General features: G+C 43.4%; 1 protein-coding gene across 2 annotated transcripts in view; it reads left to right on the top strand.

The window, feature by feature from the left end:
* The window catches only part of LOC115102190 (helicase ARIP4-like), an 89,381-nt gene that overhangs the window by 52,888 nt on the left and 14,804 nt on the right, over positions 1 to 21,689 (top strand). For both annotated transcript variants that reach the window (XM_029621833.2, XM_029621834.2), the window contains 8 exons: positions 1,177 to 1,313; positions 7,252 to 7,389; positions 11,775 to 11,998; positions 16,874 to 17,056; positions 18,216 to 18,349; positions 18,956 to 19,152; positions 19,624 to 19,966; positions 20,535 to 20,712. In XM_029621833.2, the coding sequence (XP_029477693.1) occupies positions 1,177 to 1,313; positions 7,252 to 7,389; positions 11,775 to 11,998; positions 16,874 to 17,056; positions 18,216 to 18,349; positions 18,956 to 19,152; positions 19,624 to 19,966; positions 20,535 to 20,712 (1,534 nt within the window). The remainder of the gene's footprint in view (positions 1 to 1,176; positions 1,314 to 7,251; positions 7,390 to 11,774; positions 11,999 to 16,873; positions 17,057 to 18,215; positions 18,350 to 18,955; positions 19,153 to 19,623; positions 19,967 to 20,534; positions 20,713 to 21,689) is intronic.

Raw genomic sequence — 21,689 nt, 5'->3', positions numbered from 1 at the left:
AGTGATTTATCACGCTTCACTATCTGGCAGTCCGACACATGGATCTGGGTTTGGCAGATGCCAGTAGAATGCTACCTGCCCGAATGCATAGTGTCAACTGTAAAGTTTGGTGGATGAGTAATAATGGTCTGGGGCTGTTTTTCATGGTTTGGGCAAGGCCCCTTAGTTCCAGTGAAGGGAAATCTTAATGCTACAGCATAGAATAACATTCTAGATGATTTTGTGCTTCCAACTTTTTGGCAACAGTTTGGGGAAGGCCCTTTCCTGTTTCAGCATGCCAATGCCCCTGTGCACAAGCGAGGTCCATACAGAAATGATTTGTCGATCGGTGTGGAAGAACTTGACTGGCGAGCCAGGCCTAATCGCCCATCATCATTGGCCGACTTCACTAATGCTCTTGTGGCTGAATGAAAGCAAGTCGCCGCAGAAATGTTTCAACATCTAGTGGAAAGTCTTCCCAGAAGAGGGGAGGCTGTTATAGCAGCAAAGGGGGATCAACTCTATATTATTGCCCATGATTTAGGAATGAGATACATATACATGCATACATGCGTGCACACACACAAACAGACACAGATATATAGACACACACACATACACACAAAGGAACACATACAACATTACATTTACACTTAAGTCATTTAGCAGACGCTCTTATCCAGAGCGACTTACAAATTGGTGCTTTCACCTTATGACATCCAGTGGAACAGCCACTTTACAATAGTGCATCTAGGTCTTTTAAGGGGGGAGAAGGATAACTTTATCCTATCCTAGGTATTCCTTAAAGAGGTGGGGTTTCAGGTGTCTCCGGAAGGTGGTGATTGACTCCGCTGTCCTGGCGTCGTGAGGGAGTTTGTTCCACCATTGGGGGGCCAGAGCAGCGAACAGTTTTGACTGGGCTGAGCGGGAACTGTACTTCCTCAGTGGTAGGGAGGCGAGCAGGCCAGAGGTGGATGAACGCAGTGCCCTTGTTTGGGTGTAGGGCCTGATCAGAGCCTGATATACATTAGTAATGTATATCCCCATGCGATCTGGCTCGGTCTAGTCAGTCTGTTGGCCTTATAACAGAGATGGGTGCCTGGTGCCTATTATGAGCTCTCTCTTCTCCTTCTCCATCCCTCTCTGTCTGTCTCTCTCTCTCTGTCTTGTCTCTCTCTATTCCTCTATGTGATGTAGAAAGCTACTGAGCGAGCAGCAGTTGGAGGCGGTGACCAAAGCTGCCCAGCAAGAGGAGCTGGAGAGGCGGCAGAGGCTGGAACAGCAGAGGAAGGAAGGGCACGTCCCTGTGGTCCTGCTACCTGAGTACACACCAGGTGAAGACAGACACACACACAAACACACATAATTGATAGCTGGAGTGTCAAGTCAGAAATATTTTTGTCTTGAATTACTCTACTCTTTAAGTATAATATTATCGTAGTATCATAATAGAAGATACCAGGCCTGGTCTTCATAGCAGATTTTGAAAAGGTGTTTTATAAAGTACGACTAGAATTTATATATAAATGCCTGGATTACTTTAATTTTAAGAGTTATGTACAGCATCCCCAGGTGTAAAATAGTAAATAATAGTTACTTCAACGTTTTGAGCTTCAAGAGGAGTATAGCAAGGCTGTCCATTGTCTCCATATCTATTTATTATGGCCATTGAAATGCTGCTATTAAAATTAGATCCAACAAGAACATCAAGGGGTTAGAAATCCAGGGTATAAAAACTAAAGTGTAAATGTCTGCTGATGACTCTAGTTATTTCTTAAGTCTGCAATCTGGATCACTGCACAGTCTCCTTGAAGAACTTGATCACTTTTCTAGCCTCTCTGGACTAAAACCTAACTATGACAAATGTACCATATTACGTATTGGATCGTAAAAAGACACCACCTTGTAGTTTACCAATAAAATGGGCGGATGGTGAAGTAGACATACTTGATATTCATATCTTAAAAAATAATAATGAATTTATCACAATCAATTTCAATAGAAAGTTAGCAAAAATAGATAAGATTCTGCAACCATCGATAATTAATACTTGTCTATTTATGGAAAAATCACATTGTGATATGATCAAAGAGTTAATCAGTTTACTTACTAATGTTGCTGCCTACTCCAGACAACTTGTTTTTTAATACATATAAGAAACATATTTCATTTTATTTGGAATGCTAAGCCAGACAAAATTAAACGTGCCTATTTATATAATGAATGTGAGTTTTTTGGGGGGGCTAAAATCATTAAATATTAAAGCTTTTAAACCTCTCACTTAAAGCTTCACTCATACATAAGTTATACTAAAACCCAAAATGGTTTTCCAGAAGATTATTAAGAAAGGCTCATCCTTTGTTAATAAATGTGTTTTTGCCTTCATACAGATTACAACTTCTCATTCCCGACTAATTGAAAATAAAATAGTGTTTACATACACTAAGTTGACTGTGCCTTTAAAACCAGTTAAGGCTAGGGACAATACTGCCCCCTTTGGATGAATTGCGTGCCCATAGTAAACTGGAAAAAAATCTGCCCAAAATTGCTAATATATGCATATAATAATAATTATTGGATAGAAAACACTCTAAAGCTTCTAAAACCGTTTGAATTATGTCTGTAAGTATAGCAGAACTCACAGGGCAGGCAATCTCCCAAACTATTTTTGGAGTACTGAAAGTTGGGGCAACTTTGACGTCATCGCCCCCACCCTTCCCAACCAGCTATGGATCTGGAGACACTTTCTATGTCTTCCACTAGATGTCCTCATTCAGTAGAGCGTTTAATTGAGAAAATCCTGCGAGCTTTGACCCTTTGGGAGGCGAAAGGGTGGGTGTCGTGAGAAAATACATGGGCATTAGAGCGCGCTTTTGGAACAGACCTTCCTTTGTCCCAGAATGCCTGAGAAGGAGTATGATTGCCCGGTTGAATTGAGAATTGTTTTGTACTTTTATAACATCCTAAAGCTTGATTCTGCACTTAGTTTGACCAGTTTAGTCGACATGTAATATGTAATTTTGAAGTTTTGATGCGCAACTGTTCGGGACCAGACGTCATTTTGGATGCATTTCAGCTGGAACTCGTAGCATATGCTACTATAAGGGCACACGAACTGAAACAAAACGATATATTAGGTAAGTATGACTCCTTCCACTACATTCTGATCGAAGACCATCAACCATTGATATAAATATGTGCTATGTTTTCACCGTAAAACATTTTAGAAATCTGACTCGCTGGGTAGATGAACAAGGTGTTTATCTTTCATTTGAGCTATTGGACTTGTTAATGTGTGGAGGTTAAATATTTCTAAGAATATTTTTGCATTCTGTGCGCCACCATTACAGTTGAGCGGGGGGGGGGGGGTGGTACCCCCTGGGGAACCTGTACAGTTAAACAGCTTGGAAAATTCCAGAAAATTATGTCATGGCTTTAGAAGCTTCTGATAGGCTAATTGACATTATTTGAGTCAATTGGAGGTGTACCTGTAGATGTATTTCAAGGCCTACCTTCAAACTCAGTGTCTCTTTGCCTGATGTCATGGGAAAATGAAAATAAATCAGCCAAGACCTTAGAAAAAGAATTGTAGACCTCTACATATCTGGTTGATACTTAGGAGCAAAAATAGGAACACTTGAAGGTACCACGTTCATCTGTACAAACAATAGTATGCAACCATGGGACCACACAGCCGTCATACCGCTCAGGAAGGAGAAGTGTTCTGTCTCCTAGAGATGAACGTACTTTGGTGCAAAAAGTGCAAATCAATCCCAGAACAACAGCAAAGGACCTTGTGAAGATGCTTTTGGAAACGGGTACAAAAGTATCTATATCCACAGTAAAACGAGTCCTATATCGACATAACCTGAAAGGCCGCTAAGCAAGGAAGAAGCCACTGCTCCAAAACCCCCATTAAAAAAGCCAGACTACGGTTTGCAACTGCACATGGGGACAAAGATCGTACTTTTTGGAGAAATGTCCTCTTGTCTGATGAAACAAAAATAGAACGGTTTAGCCATAATGACCATCGTTATGTTTGGAGGAAAAGGGGGGAGGCTTGTAAGCCAAAGACACCATCCCAACCGTGAAGCACGGGGGTGGCAGCATCATGTTGTGGGGGTGCTTTGCTGCAGGAGGGACTGGTGCACTTCACAAAATAGATGGCTACATGAAGAGGGAAAATTATGTGAATATATTGAAGCAACATATCAAGACATCAGTCAGTACGTTAAAGCTTGGTCGCAAATGAGTCTTCCAAATGGACAATGACACCAAGCATACTTCCAAAGTTGTAGCAAAATGGCTTAAGGACAACAAAGTCAAGGTATTAGTGGCCATCACAAATCCCTGACCTCAATCCTATAGAAAATTTGTAGGCAGAACTGAAAATGTGTGCGAGCAAGGAGGCCTACAAACCTGACTCAGTTACACTAGCTCTGTCAGGAGGAATGGGCCAAAATTCACCCAACTTATTGTGGGAAGCTTGTGGAAGGCTACTGTTTAACTTTGATGCAAGTTAAACAATTTAAAGGCAATGCTAACATACACTCAATTAGTATTTGGTCACTTCTGACCCACTGGGAATGTGATGAAAGAAATAAAAGCTGAAATAAATCATTCTTCTATTTTTCTGACATTTCACATTTTTTAAATAAAGTTGTGATCCTAGCTGACCTAAAACAGGGAATTGTTACTTGGATTAAATGTCAGGAATTGTGAAAACTGAGTTTAAATGTAGTTGGCTAAAATGTATGTAAACTTCTGACTTCACCTGTATATGGGGCATACAACAATCTAAGCTCTGTAGATTATTCTGCAAAGAGACATAATCACTACATCATTTGTTCTGATATTGCCCACATATAGCTTGTTTCTGGTCACATGTTCAGGAATGGTTCAAAAATCACAACATTCACTTAAAATGAACCTTACAAATAGCAGTGTTCGGCAATTTGTTAAGCCATAGTCAGTCAATATATAGTATAATAATACTTGTAGGAAAGGTGTTTATCTTTAGCTCACAATCTGTGGATACTACATGATTAGAAAGTTTCAAAATATATGTTAAACATCACAGTACAATTGAAAATATATATGGCACATGGAAACCAAACAAGGGTGGTCTATGGTGATAGGTGGGATGGGCTGAGAGTGGCTGAGGGGTGGGATTAAAGACCTTATGTTCAATAATGTATTGTTATGTGATTGCTGTATATAAAAGTACAATGTATATGTAAAATGTATATGTAGCAGAAAAGCTGTAAAAGCAAAGATGTGTCCTCCAAAGAGTGGGTTGGTGGATGGGTTAATAAAAGTTTGGACATCTACTCATTCCAGGGCTTATCTTTATTTTAACTATTTTCTACATTGTAGAATAATAGTGAAGAAATAAACTATGAAATAACACACATGGAATCATGTAGTAACCAAAAAAGTGTTAAACAAATGAAAAATATATTTTGTTTTTGAGATTCTTAAAAGTAGCCACCCTTTGCCTTGATGACCGCTTTGCAAACTCTTGGCATTCTCTCAACTAGCTTCATTGAGGTGAGGTAGTCACCTGGAATGCATTTCACTTAACAGGTGTGCCTTGTTAAACGTTAATTTGTTTAATTTCTTTCCTTAATCTTGGAACTACCCATCCCGGATCCGGGAGAATTGTCATCAACTACACTAATTAGCATAGCGCAACGGTCAAAAAATATTACTAGAAAATGTTCATATTCATGAAATCACAAGTGAAATATAGCGAAACACAGTTTAGCCTTTTGTTAATCACCCTGTCATCTCAGATTTTGAAATTATGCTTTACAGCCAAAGCAAGACAAGCGTTTGTGTAAGTTTATCGATAGCCTAGCATAGCATTTTGTCCAGCTAGCAGCAGGAAGCCTAAGCTGTCAATTATATGCATATTCTAGCATCTGGTCCTGAGTAATAGGCCGATTACTTTGGGAACGTGATTTTCCCCCCCCCCCAAAAAGTGCCCCCTAGTTTCAAGAGGTTAATGCGTTTAAGCCAATCAGTTGTGTTGTGACAAGATAGGGGTGGTATACAGAAGATATCTCTATTTGGTAACAGACCAAGTCCATATTATGGCAAGAACAGCTGAAATGAGTAAAGAGAAACGACAGTCTATTATTACTTTAAGACATGAAGGTCAGTCAATCCAGACAATTTCAAGAACTTTGAAAGTTTCTTCAAGTGCAGTCGCAAAACCAAGTGCTATGATGAAACTGGCTCTCATGAGGACTGCCACAGGAAAGGACGACCCAGAGTTACCTCTGCTGCAGAGGATAAGTACATTAGAGTTACCAGCCTCAGAAATTATAGACCAAATAAATGCTTCACAGAGCTGAAGTAACAGACACATCTCAACATCAACTGTTCAGAGGAGACTGCTTCAATCAGGCCTTCATAGTCGAATTGCTGCAAAGAAACCACTACTAAAAAACACCAGAGAGAAGAGACTTGCTTGGGCCAAGACTTTCTGATGAGTCCAAATGTTTGATTTTTTGTTCCATCCGCCATGTCTTTGTGAGACACAGAGTAGGTGAACGGATGATCTCTGCATGTGTGGTTCCCACCGTGAAGCATGAAGGAGGAGGTGTTATGGTGTGGGGGGTGCTTTGCTGGTGACCACTGTCAGTGATTTATTTAGAATTCAAGGCACTCTTAACCAGCATGAATGCGCTGCAGCGATACGCCATCCCATCTGGTTTGCGCTTAGTAGGACTATCATTTGTTTTCGAACAGGACAATGACCCAACACACCTCCAGGCTGTGTAAGGACTATTTGACCAATAAGGACAGTGATTAAGTGCTGCATCAGATGACCTGTCCTCCACAATCACCCGACCTCAACCAAATTGAGATGGTTTGGGATGAGTTGGACCGCAGAGTGAAGTAAAAGCAGCCAACAAGTGCTCAGCAACTCTTTCAAGAACAAAAAGCATTCCGGGAAAAGCTGGTTGAGGGAATGCCAAGAGTGTGTAAAGCTGTCATCAAGGGTGGCTACTTTGAAGAATCTAAAATATGTTTTGATTTGTTTAAAACACTTTTTTGGTTTCTACATGATTCCATATGTGTTTCATAGTTTTCATGTCTTCACTATTCTACAATGTAGAAAATAGTAAAAAATAAAGAAAAACCCTTGAATGAGTAAGTGTCCAAACTTTTGATTGATACTGTGTATCATTATAGTGATTCACTGGTTGATACTTAACACACTCAGGTGATTAACTTCTGCATCTCTCCCTCTGTACCCTCCAGGACATCTGTCTCAGAGTGTGTCTGCTAGCGTGGCCAAAAAGGATCGTGTGATCTGCCTGGACACCAGTAACAGCAGCACTAACGTCAGAGAAGACGACTCCAAAGCTCTGGTCCCAGAATCACACTCGCCCAAAGATGGTGAGTCCCCAGTCACTATGAGACTGTTTGGTGTCCCTCATCAAGCTAGAGAAGCCCCAGGGTAGGTCACGCATGACATATTATTATACATTATATGACACATGTTAACTGAGACTAGGAAGATAATTTTCAACATAAAAATGCACCTTTTATAATAAAAGCATTACATACATAATTACATTTGCGATCACTTTTGATAATGGTGTTTTCCACTAATGGAACATTCACGTTCATAGCCTACTACCATGTGGGCATTGATGCGCTTATAATGTGAAGAAATAAACTATTAGGGTATCAACATTTGAAGCTAAACATTCTGATCTGTTGCATCACACTCATTGCATAGTGGTTGTATTCATTTCGGATCTATCTCATCCCACAACTGTCCCAGACTATGTTTGGAATATTTATTTATTGCACAGAATAGAATAGGTTGACTTTTGTAATATGGGGGGTGGTAGATTGACATAGGCTAGTGCTTTTGCTGTTCGTTAGGCCTACTCATCTTGTTGGCTGACGAAAAGTAAATGTGGACACTTATTCCAATATCTTCAATATGCACCTCGCAATTGGATAAGGACACGCGCAGTTGCGTCCCCGATGTGTCTGTCTTAACTTGTAGCCTGTGATTAAGACCGATCACTGAGTGGGAGTGAGAAATGGGAGTGAGAAATGGGAGTGAGAAACGCTTCGGATTGCGCAGCAGATATTTGAGAATGTCAAATTGTGAGACTATTGGAGTGTGTACTTCCTTCGCAAAAAAGCAGAGCTCATGCCTTTCAAGCAACTTTTTTTCAAATCATCATTAGTCTCATCATGCAGCCTTACAATGTATTAAAAATCAAAACAGTTAGACCATTGTAGCCCACAGCCATTTGGCAGAGTCAGATCAGGACCTAACATAAGGACAAGTCAGAGTATGCTATTCTGTTCTTCTGAAGTAGACTAGATTTTCTTCATATCATGCTTCTTTAGACCTGTTAAAATAAAGTATGGATTTGTTGTGAAGGTGTAGGCTATATTACATGGATTTATTTGACTTTTTAAAATGTGTGGAAGCCAGGAGATACTAAATGTGTATGTTAGTTAGTGATCAATTACATTGAAACTGGCAGTTATTTGCTTGACAATCACCGGCTGGCGAAATTTCGTTACTGCCACAGACCTAACAGAGACTGATTGTGGTCTTCCTGTGCTGATCTAGGATCAGGTCCCCTGTACCTTTTATCTTATTCATTATGATCTAAAATGCTGAAATGATCCTAGATCAGAACTCCTGCGCTTTGAATAACTGCCCTGGTTGTGCAATACTGAGGACCTCAGTCATTCTTAGATTTCCATCAACAACATTCGGCCAGTGATCTTTATGAATTTGACATGTTATCAGATGAATAGCCAAGTCACACTGTAGTTAACCTCTTAAGTCGACCCTCTACTTTTTTGAACATTCCTGCTACTCATGCCAGGAATATAGTATATGCATTTGCTTAGTCTGTGTGGATAGAAAACACTCAGACGTTTAAAAAACTGGTTAAATCACTGCTGTGGCTTTACCAGAACGGCATTTACATCGAAAAGCACAGGAAAAACTGATCACTGAAAATGGGAAAATATATCCATGCGCTACTTGAACCCATTGATAAAGGTGAACCACAATTAATTGACTGAGGTTGCAGTACCTACAGCTTCCACACGGTGTCTAGAGTCTTGTCATTTCCCTTCAAGTTTTTTCTTGGTCAAACACATACAGGACACCGTATCTCCTCCGGTCTAGGACCGGATATTTTCGTTGAGTTTCTAGCCGGACATTTTTCCAGACGGACAGCTAATGATCTTTACATCGCCTCCTGATGAATTTTATCGCTTATTAACGTTTACTAATACCTAAAGTTGCATTACAAACGTATTTCGAAGTGTTTTGTGAAAGTTTATCGTCGACTTTTTGAATTAAAAAAAATGACGTTACGTTTTGAAACTATGTTTTTTTCGTTTATCACACAGTCTACATATAACGATATCTAGGCTTTATATGGACCGATTTAATCGAAATAAAGACCCAAATAGTGTTTATGGGACATCTAGGAGTGCCAACAAAGAAGATGGTGAAAGGTAATGAATGTTTTCTATTTTATTGTGCGGTTTGTGTAACGCCGAAATGCTAATTATTTTGTTTACGTCCCCTGTGGGTCTTTTGGGGTGTTGCATGCTATCAGATAATAGCTTCTCATGCTTTCGCCGAAAAGCATTTTAAAAATCTGACTTGTTGCCTGGATTCACAACGAGTGTAGCTTTAATTCGATACCCTGCATGTGTATTTTAATGAACTTTTGAGTTTTAACTAATACTATTAGCATTTAGCGTAGCGCATTTGCATTTCCAGAGCTCTAGTTGGGACGCAAGCGTCCCGAGTAGAAGCAACAGGTTAATAGAGCATAAAAATATGTCAATTGAACTCAAGGGTCCCACACCAAACATGGTTTCTGAACCACTGATCGATTTAGAACTGCAAGACTGCCATGCTTTATACGCTTGGTGACGTAATGACCCATTTCTCTGTTCTTCAGGTGTTTTAAATGGGATCAAATGTGGGTTAGATGCTTACTGTAGGTAAATTAAGGGAAATGGTCTCGCTGCAGTGTACTTTATGAAAGTACGTAGGGACTGGGTTGTGCTATATCCGACTGGCTCTGAGCAGTTGTCTGAGCTAGATCAGATAAGCTAGAGCAGGAGAGTCGCTACAGTATAGAACGAAGTTCTGGTGAGTACATCATGTGCATTTCCTTCACTGGTCATGACTCTCACTCACTCACTCACACATACATACACCTGTCTGTTTGTGGGCATAGATCCATTCCCAGTTGAACCCCCTTCCAACCCACCCTGCATTTTGAGTCCTGGATGAGAAGGTAGGCATGGAGAAAACGTCTGGTTAATGACAGCCTCAGGCAGCGCGGTAACATTTCTGCCCTGGGTTATGTAAACCCATCTCCCACCACTATAATCCAGCTTGTATAAGCACCCATTCACTAGACTTACATAAACCTGCTCTCTATCGTTTTCTCCTCCCCTCTTCTAGGCCACATCTGTAGTTCAAAAAATGGCACAAGTTTGTGGAACTTATCACTTAATATAGATGACGTGGGGACCCGTTTAGATGTTTCTCTATATATTTTTTACATTGTTATTTGAAACCAGGCCAGGGAAGAACTTTTTTGAAGATTTGTTTGCCTGTCAAACATGATGCCAGAAAAATGTGTCATTTCATAGAATTTGTGAAAACAGATGTCTTCTTTTGGAGATAAATAGTGTAATTGAAACACTTATTATTGAATTATTGAAACTAATGAAATGTTTGATATTTTATTTGTTTAGACAATATTGTGTAACAGAATGGTAGAAAATGATTGTTTTGATTAAAAAGGCAGCCACACAATGCAACACATGGGTATTATGTACAGTACCAGTCAAAAGTTTGGACACACCTACTCATTCAAGGGTTTTTAATTTTTTACTATTTTCTACATTGTAGAATAATAGTGAAAACATTAACAATTAAATAATACATATGGAATCATGGAGTAACCAAAGAATTGTTATACAAATCCAAACATATTTTATATTTAAGATTCTTCAAAGTAGCCACCCTTGATGACAGCTTTGCACACTCTTGGCATTCTCTCAACCAGCTTTACCCGGAATGCTTTTCCAACAGTATTGAAAGAGTTCCACATATGCTGAGCACTTGTTGGCCGCTTTCCTTCACTCTGCGGTCCAACTCATCCCAAACCATCTCAATTGGGTTGAGGCCAGGTCATCTGATGCAGCACTCCATCACTCTCCTTCTTAGTCAAATAGCCCTTACACAGCCTGGAGGTGTGTTGGGTCATTGTCCTGTTGAAAAACAATTGATAGTCCCATTAAGCGCAAACCAGATTGGATGGCGTATCACTGCGGTAGCCATGCTGGCTAAGTGTGCCTTGAATTCTAAGTAAATCACTGACAGTGTCACCAGCAAGCACCCCAACACCATCACACCTCCTCCATGCTTCACAGTGGAACCACACATGTGGAGATCGCACAAAGACATGGTGGTTGGAACAAAAAATCTCAAATCTGGACTCATCAGACCAAAGGACTGATATATTTAGATTTGTTTAACATTTTTGTTGGTTACTACAGGATTCCATATGTGCTATTTCTTAGTTTTGATGTCTTCACTAGTATATATTAACAGTAAAAATAAAGAAAAACTCTTGAATGAGAAGGTATCCAAACTTTTGACCTGGTACTGTAGATATATTATATGCTTCTCCTTTACCATCTACAATGCTCTTCTAACAAAAGACCCCCCCCCCCCCCTTTTCATTTTCCTTTCTCAACCATAGACGTGATCGAGCTGAGCTCCGGCGAGGACGACGCCCTACAGGTCAGCAGCGAGTCCACCAATGAGGAGGAGGAGCGGTCGGAGGAGGCCAGCGGCACCCACGTCAACGATGCTGTGAACCAACCGGACGCCCTGGGGCGTGTCTTGGTCAACCTGAACCACCCTGCTGAGGAGGTAGACCTGTTCCTCTCCCCTCAACTGGCCCGTGCCGTCAAACCTCACCAGGTATGGATTCCCTCAGTAGAATATCAAGTAGGCTTGGGCATACCAGGGTATTTGGAAATACCTGCAGTCAACGAGTTGGGGGATGAAGCAGATTGCGTTCTTATTTCACCTGTCACATTATTGTACAACGGGATAAAGCAGGAGCAGGTGTGTCCAGCTGTGTGTTGACAGAGGTCTCGTTTTATATTGAGTCAACAGTGTTTTTTTGCTTCAATAGAGTGATCAAGGATGTGCATCTATAGTTTTCCTTCACACAAAATACATTAGTGCAACACATTCAGCAGAAAATAGCTTTATTTTGATTCGATGACAAAATAAGTATTTTTTGCAAAACGATGTATGGCCATCATATTTCTAATGTTTAGGTGTATCATAGGAAATGTATTTTCTAATGTTTTGCTTAAAGTTAATATTTAATTTTACTGGCGAAAAGTTTCTGGCTACACAGAGAAAAGCAGCTCCACATCAGTCAGAGCGTTGTCTGCTGATAGAATGCCTGTTCATGAATTCTCATCCCCGTTTAGAAGTGCAACTGAAGCACAAAGTTAGTCTGATGTCGAGCAGAAAGTACAATAAGAACCATTTTAGATCTGCGTTTCCAAACGCAGCAAGATATTTATTTTTTCCCTTTGTGACAAACACAGAATTCTGCGTTAACACGACCTCTAAGTTTAACTTGCTATCTAAGTAAGTGGCTAAATGAATAAGGTGACAGCCATCATAGTGTGTTAGCTTTCTGCCATGTTTGAGAAGTCAAAGCCCTTTGGATGTTGTTTGCACAGCTGCCACTGCCATATTGATTTCCTTGTGTTTTTTATCCTTTCCGTTCTCAGCTGTCTGCTCCTCCCCCCTCTTCTTCAAGCAGATCAGGCAGGCCTGTTGCCTTAGTGACTCCAGACTCCACACAGCTTGTAGACATGCTGCTGGAGCCTCCCGAGTTGCTCAGCGGTCTAAGGCATTGCAGTGCTTGAGGCATCACTACAGATCTGGGTTCGATCCCAGGCTGTGTTGCAGCCGGCCGCGTCCGGGAGACCCAATTGGCCCAAAGTCGTTAAGGGAGGGTTTGGCCGGACAGGATGTCCTTGTCCCATCACGCTCTAGCGACTCCTGTGGCAGGCCAGGCGCATGCACGCTGACACGGTCGCCAGTTGTAGGGTGTTTCCTCCAACACATTGGTGAGGCTGGCTTCCGGGTTAAGCGAGCAGTATGTCAAGAAGCTGTGTGGCTTGGCAGAGTCGTGTTTCAGAGGAAGCACGGCTCTCGACCTTCGCCTCTCCCGTGTCCGTACGGGAGTTGCAGCGATGGGATAAGACTGTAACTACCAATTGCATATCACAAAATTGTGGAGAAAAAGGGGTAAAAAGTGTTTAAAAATGTAGATGTGCTGCTGGAGAGCCAGTACTGCATGCGTCAAAAATGTGTTCATTTGCACAATGCAGTGGTGGAAAAAGTACCTAATTTCATACTTGAGAAAAAGTAAGATACCTTCATAAATAATGACTGAAGTGAAAGTCATCCATTTTTATCAGCATATTGATTCCACAACACAAAGGGCTAATACTCTTGACCACTGCTACTCTAACTTCCGTGATGCAAACAAAGCCCTCCCCTGCCCTTCCTTTGGCAAATCCGACCACGGCGCTATCTTGCTTGTCCCGGCTTATAGGCAGAAACTCAAACAGGATGTACCAGTGACGAGAACCATTCAACGCTGGTCTGACCAATCGGAAGCCACGCTCCAAGATTGTTTTGATCACGAGGACTGGAATATGTTCCGATCAGCCTCAGAGGACAATATTGACCTATACGCTGAGTCGGTGAGTGTGTTTATAAATAAGTGCATTGGAGACGTCGTACCCACTGTGACCATTACCCTAACCAGAAACCGCGGATGGATGGCTGCATTCGCGTAAAACTGAAAGCGTGATCCACCGCATTTAACCATGGAAAGAGGTCTGGAGATATGGCTGAATATAAACAGTGTAGTTATTCCCTCCGGAAGGCAATCAAACATGCGAAATGCCTGTACAAGGACTAGGTGGAGTCGTAATTCAACGGCTCCGACACGAGACGTATGTGGCAGGGTCTACAGGATATCACGGACAAAAATTAAACAGCCACGTCACGGACACCGACGTCATCCAGACAAATGAAACACCTTAGCCTGCTTTGAGGATAATACAGTGTCACCGTCTCGGCTCGCTAACAAAGACTGCGCCCCCCTCTCTTTCTCAGTGGCTGACGTGAGTAAAACATGTAAACCCTCACAAGGCTGCTGGCCCAGACGGCATCCCTAGCCGTGTCCTCAGAGCATGCCCAGACCAGCTGGCTGGTGTGTTTATGGACATATTTAATCGCTCCCTATCCCAGTCTATTGTCCTCACATGCTTCAAGATGGCTACCATTGTTCCAGTACCCAAGAAGGCAAAGATAACTGAACTAAATGACTATCGTCCCGTAGCACTCACTTCTGTCATCATGAAGTGCTTTGAGAGGCTAGTCAAGGATCATATAACCGCCACCTTACCGGCCACCCTAGACCCACTTCAGCTTTCATACCGCCCCAACAGGTCCACAGATGACGCAATGGCCATCACACTGCGCACTGCCCTGTCCCATCTGGACAAAAATAATACCTATGTTAGAATGCTGTTCATTGACTACAGCTCAGCATTCAACACCATAGTACCCTCCAAGCTCATAATCAACCCCTCCCTGTGCAACTGGGTCCTGGACTTTCTAACGGGCAACCCCCCAGGTCTTGAAGGTAGGAAACAACTTCTCCACTTCGCTGACCCTCAACACTGGGGCCCCACAGGGTTGTGTGCTCAGCCCTTTCCTGTACTCCCTGTTCACCCACAACTGCGTGGCCAAGCACGCCTCCAACTCAATCATCAGGTTTGCAGACGACACAACAGTAGAGGGCTTGACAACCAACAATGACGAGACAGCCTACATTGAGGAGGTGAGGGCACTCGGAGTGTAGTGTCGGGAAAACAACCTCTCATTCAACGTCAACAAAACAAAGGAGATGATCGTGGACTTCTTGGGCGTTCACATCACAGACAAACTGAAGTGGTCCACCCACACAGACAGTGTGGTGAAGAAGGAGCAACAGCGCCTCTTCAACTTCAGGAGGCTGAAGAGATTTGGCCTGTCACCCAAAACCCTAACTAACTTTTACAGTTGCACAATCAAGAGCATCCTGTCGGGCTGTATCACAGCCTGGTACAGCAACTGCACTGTCCCCAACCGCAAGGCTATCCAGAGTGTAGTGCGGTCTGCACAACGCATCACCGGGGGCAAGCTACCTGCACTCCAGGACTCCTACAACGCCCGTTGTCACAGGAAGGCCAAAAATATCATCAAGGACAACAACCACTTGAGCCACTGCCTGTTCACACCGCTATCATCCAGAAGTCGAGGTCAGTACAGGTGCATCAAATCTGGGACAGAGATAGGAGCTGTTATTCAATCTCAAGGCCATCAGAGGCTGCTGCCTACATTGAGACCCAATCACTGGACACTTTAATAAATGGATCACTAGTCACTTTAATAAATGGATCACTAGTCACTTTAAATAATGCCACTTTAATAATATTTACATACCTTACATTACTCATATCACATGTATATCCTGTATTTTATACCATCTATTGCACCTTGCCTATGCCGCTCGGCCATCGCTCATCCATATATTTATATGTACATATTTTCATTCACCCCTTTTAGATTTGTGTGTATTAGGTAGTTGGTGGGGAATTGTTAGATTACTTGTTAGATTTGTGTGTATTAGGTAGTTGGTGGGGAATTGTTAGATTACTTGTTAGATTTGTGTGTATTACGTAGTTGGTGGGGAATTGTTAGATTACTTGTTAGATTTGTGTGTATTAGGTAGTTGGTGGGAATTGTTAGATTGCTTGTTAGATTTGTGTGTATTAGGTAGTTGGTGGGAATTGTTAGATTGCTTGTTAGATTTGTGTGTAGTTGCTGGTGGCTGTGTACTCACAGTGGCTGTGTAATCTTTTCTCTCTTTACATGCTCTATTCTGTTTATACATACTGGACATAATGCAATGGGGATGTGTGAATCTGTTTTGTAATCTCTTGACTGAGGTAATTGCTGGGAATTGTTAGATATTACTCGTTAGATATTACTGCACCTTTGGAACTAGAAGCACAAGCATTTCGCTACACTCGCATTAACATCTACTAACCATGTGTATGTGACCAATAAGATTTGATTTTGAGTAAAATTCTACCTATAGCTCCGACCTATATATGCATAACTTTATGAGCTGGATTGCCTGTCTTTGCAATTTGTTTATTTACGTTTGTGCTCGTTAGCATATTAGGCTACCAGCCTCCATGGAAATTTGCAATTACTGTTAAATGAGCTCATTTTATTGCCATCCTAGTAATAGACTCCCAATGGGCTTTTTTGTGTTTTTGGCACCCTCTTGTGTACTAAGCTGGTAATACTGTAATTCCCAGGGTGAGAGAAGGACGGTATGACGATATGCAAGTCGGGATACCGCCCAACCCTAATATCAAGCCTATCAAACCGTTTTCTCTTCATACATAATCAATCTACCAACCATGGTACCACTGACTCAATAGGGCCATGGATTATCTTGTTAGCACAGGGAGTCTAACAGTTATAGGGCTAATTTCCCAGATCCATATTAAGCCTAAAAAGCACTTTCAATTAATATTTTCTGCCTCTGCCACACCCCACAGAGCCCACGGAGACAGCCAAGGTATACAATGCAGTCAAACAAATATAACAATTAACAGACTTGTCAATCTGCTAATGATCGCACTACTTCTGTCCCTCCCTCTCTTCCTCCTTTCTTTTCTCCCCCTCTCCCATCAGATCGGTGGGGTCCGGTTCCTGTATGATAACCTGGTGGAGTCTCTGGAGAGGTCTAAGCGCAGCAGTGGCTTCGGCTGTATCCTTGCCCACAGCATGGGCCTGGGCAAGACCTTGCAGGTCATCTCTTTTATAGACATCCTGCTTAGACACACGCAGGCCCACACCGTGCTCGCCATCGTTCCTGTAAGTGGCTGTGTACTCTTTTCTCTCTTTACATGCTCTATTCTGTTTATACATACTGGACATAATGCAATGGGGATGTGTGAATCTGTTTTGTAATCTCTTGACTGAGGTAATTTACTTTCTCTCTCTCTACCGCTCTCTCTCTCTCTCTACCGCTCTCTCTCTCTCTACCGCTCTCTCTCTCTCTCTCTCTCTCTCTACCGCTCTCTCTCTCTCTCCCTACCACTCTCTCTCTCTCCCTACCGCTTTCTCTCTCTCCCTACCACTCTCTCTCTCTACCGCTCTCTCTCTCTCTACCGCTCTCTCTCTCTCTACCGCTCTCTCTCTCTCTACCGCTCTCTCTCTCTCTACCGCTCTCTCTCTCTCTACCGCTCTCTCTCTCCCTACCGCTCTCTCTCTCTCTCTACCGCTCTCTCTCTCCCTACCGCTCTCTCTCTCTCTACCGCTCTCTCTCTCTCTACCGCTCTCTCTCTCCCTACCGCTCTCTCTCTCTCTCTCCCTACCGCGCTCTCTCTCCCTACCGCGCTCTCTCTATCCCTACCCTACCGCGCTCTCTCTCTCTCCCTACCGCGCTCTCTCTCTCTCCCTACCGCTCTCTCTCCCTACCGCGCTCTCTCTCCCTACCGCGCTCTCTCTATCCCTACCCTACCGCGCTCTCTCTCTCCCTACCGCGCTCTCTCTCCCTACCGCGCTCTCTCTCCCTACCGCGCTCTCTCTATCCCTACCCTACCGCGCTCTCTCTCTCCCTACCGCTCTCTCTCTCTCTCCCTACCGCGCTCTCTCTCCCTACCGCGCTCTCTCTCCCTACTGCTCTCTCTCTCTCTCTCTCCCTTCTCTCTCTCCCTACTGCTCTCTCTCTCCCTCTCCCTCTCTCTCTCCTCTCGCTCTCTCTCTCCCTACCGCTCTCTCTCTCCCTACCGCTCTCTCTCTCCCTACCGCGCTCTCTCTCCCTACCGCTCTCTCTCTCCCTACCGCGCTCTCTCTCTCCCTACCGCGCTCTCTCTCTCCCTACCGCGCTCTCTCTCTCCCTACCGCGCTCTCTCTCGCACTCTCTCTGTGTTTTCTCTTCTTCTCGCTCTCTACCTCTGAATCTTTTTCTCTCTCTATCTACCCCTCTCTCTCTCTCTCTCTCTCTCACTCTCTACCCTTCTCGCTACAGGTCAACACGTTACAGAACTGGCTGGCTGAGTTTAACCTCTGGGTCCCTTCCTCTGAGGCGTTACCCACAGACATCAACCCCGCACACTTCTCCCCACGCATCTTCAAGGTCCACATCCTGAATGACGAGCACAAGTAAGTTTCCCGTCCTCTCTGGGAACAGGGATATGCCACTACCTCCAATTTCAAAGCTGAAGCCTTTTAGCCATGATCATGGTTTGTGTTTGTGAGTGACTAGAAGCTCTGCTTATATGACACAACTGCCAGGGATCTGTCTCTAAAAATAAATGCATATACAAACATGACTCATCTATCGCCCAGGTGTGTAACTACATGAAGTACGTAAGGCATTTAAAGTACATCAACTATCAAGACCTTTAGCAAGAAGGTTTGATTGAGATATAATGCAGGTCGTTTTTATGTATATACACTGGGGCGGCAGGTAGCCTAGTGGTTAGAGCGTTGAGCCAGTAACCGAAAGGCTGCTAGATCGAATCCCTGAGCTGACAAGGTAAACATTTCATTCTGCCCCTGAACCATGCAGTTAACCCACTGTTCCTAGGCCGTCATTGTAAAGAAGAATTTGTTCTTAACTGACTTGTCTAGTTAAATAAAAAAATAAGTCTCTAAATGCCTGTGCTATTATGTGTGGAACATTGTCCCTGATGTGCTATCTTTCTTTCTTTTTCTTCGCTCTCTTTTCTCATCTCTTTTTCTCTCCCTCTCTCTGCTCTCTTTCAGAACCACGGCCAGCAGAGCGAAGGTGATCTCTGACTGGTCGCTGGATGGCGGCGTGCTCCTGATGGGGTATGAGATGTACCGCCTGTTGTCCCTGAAGAAGAGCTTTGTGGCGGGCCGGAAAAAGATGTCCAAGAAGCTCCAAGGACCAGTGGTCATTGACCTGGATGAAGAGAACCTGCAGCAGGAGCTCCTCAAAGGTCAGTAGGTCAAAAAGGTCACCTCAGAGTGAGGTTGACACCTGTCAATCGACACTGATGTCAGTCATGGCCTGAGCTTTTCAGAGTTTTCAAACCAGCAGCTTATGGCAGTTTTTCTTTCATCAAACCAAGGTCATCTGCACATTTGGATTTTGAGAGATCCTAATGTTTAACCCTTTGTTAGAACCCATGTTAGATAACATTTTGTTAGACATTTGTCATGTGCACCAGGATGTGTGTACGAGTTCATGGGTTTCCAGTCACGACATCAATCATGAGTGACTCCGATAACATGAGTCACTTAGATGAATGGAGCGTAAAGTAAATGCTTTGATCAGTCCTACATACACATCTTACCGTCATGGCTTTTTTATTTGATTTAACCTTCATTTAACTAGGCAATCTGGGACTGGTTGGACTTCCATTGTTCCTGAAATAGCTCTAACTTGACATTCCTCTACTCTCCTGAAGACATAGAGAAGGCCCTGTCTCGCCCAGGCCCGGACGTGGTGATCTGTGACGAGGGCCACCGCATTAAGAACTGCCACGCCAGCACCTCGCGGGCCCTGAAGAACATCCGTACCCGGAGACGTGTGGTCCTCACGGGATACCCACTCCAGAACAACCTGATAGAGTACTGGTGCATGGTGGACTTTGTAAGGCCTGACTTCCTGGGCACCAGGCAGGAGTTCAGTAACATGTTTGAGAGGCCCATTCTGAACGGGCAGTGTGTGGACAGTACGCCTCAGGACGTCCGGTTGATGAGATACCGAAGTCATGTCCTCCATAGCCTGCTGGAGGGCTTCGTCCAGAGGTGAGAATGAGAGCTGGTTATAACCCACATGAACTGTTGCTACTACAGTATTCTCTTTATACTTTATAGGCAAGTTTCCCCCTCTCCGATTAAACCTTAAGATTACTTTATTAGTCCATTGCACACAAGGTCCAGCCGAAATTTGACTTCTGCTTTTACCCAGCCCCTCCGTAAACACACATGCAGGGTTTTTGGAGAGGTGCAGTGCTACCACTCTAGTCGCCTGTGGAGCTGTTGTTGTGGGGGGTTAAGTGCCTTGCTCAAGGACACAACGGCAGGCAAAGACATCTAGGATTTTGATAACAGCAACCCTCTGATTGCCAGCTCATTACCTGCCAGATTTTTCCTTTCGGACCTGGAATTTGAACTAGCAACCCTCCAGTTACTGGCTCACCTCCATAACCGCTAGCCTACCTCCGCCCCAGTCTTTTCCTGGACTAAAAAGTACTTTCAATGGATATTCTAGCTGAAGTCTGATAATGGTTGTGTTTGTTCATGAATGTAGAAGAGATCTATATGGTATAAAAATGTGTGGTCTAGCTCTGGTTGTGCTTGTGTTTGTTCCCAGGCGTGGCCATAACGTGCTGAGAGACCAGCTCCCCTCCAAGGACGAGCATGTGATCATGGTGCGCCTGTCACCCCTGCAGAGGGCCCTCTACAAAGAGTTTATGAACCGCTTCAGAGAGGCAGGCAACAGCGGCTGGCTCAGCCTCAACCCACTCAGGGCCTTCTGCGTGTGCTGCAAGGTGTGCATGTCTGTCTGTGTCTGTTCTGCCATACACAGGAGTGAAATAAATGTCTGAAGGACAATCGGAAAGTATTCAGATCCCTCAACTTTTTCCACATTTTGTTACGTTACAGTACTATTCTTCAAATGGTTTAAATAAATACAAATCCTCATCAATCTACACACAATATCCTATAATTACAAAGAAAAAAATGTTTTTTTTTAGAAATGTTTGCAAATGTATTACAAATAAAAAAGATACCTTATTTACATAACTATTAATACTCTTTGTTATGAGACTCGAAATTGAGCTCCGGTGCATCCTGTTTCCGTTGACCATCCTCGAGATGTTTCTACAACTTGATTGGAGTCCACCTGTGGCAAATTCACTTGATTGGACATGATTTGGAAAGGCACAAACCTGTCTATATAAGGTCCTACAGTTGACCAGTGCATGTCAGAGCAAAAAAACAAGCCATGAGGTTGAAGGAATTGTCCATAGAGCTCAGAGACAGGATTGTGTCAAGGCACAAATCTGGGGAAGGGTACCAAGAACATTCCTGCAGCATTGAAGGTCCCCAAGAATACAGTGGCCTCCATCATTCTTAAATGGAAGAAGTTTGGAACCACCAAGACTCTTCCTAGAGTTGGCCGCCCAGCCAAACTGAGCAATCGGGAGAAGCGCCTTGGTCAGGGAGATGACCAAGAACCCAATGGTCACTCTGTCAGAGCTCCAGAGTTTCTCTGTGGACATGAGAGAACCTTCCAGAAGGACAACTATCTCTGCAGCACTCCACCAATTAGGACTTCATGGTAGAGTGGCCAGACGGAAGCCACTCCTCAGTAAAACCAGCCTTGATGAAAACCTGCTCCAGAGCGCTCAGGACCTCAGACAGGGGCGAATGACAGTGACCCTAAGCACACAGCCAAGACAACGCAGAAGTGGCTTCGGGACAAGTCTCTGAATGTCCTTGAGTGGCCCAGCCAGAGCCTGGA

Source organism: Oncorhynchus nerka, linkage group LG20 (genome assembly GCF_034236695.1).
Source record: "Oncorhynchus nerka isolate Pitt River linkage group LG20, Oner_Uvic_2.0, whole genome shotgun sequence".
Lineage (NCBI taxonomy): Eukaryota > Metazoa > Chordata > Actinopteri > Salmoniformes > Salmonidae > Oncorhynchus > Oncorhynchus nerka.
Note: the sequence above shows the minus strand (reverse complement) of the source record. Positions and strands in the feature narration are given on the sequence as shown.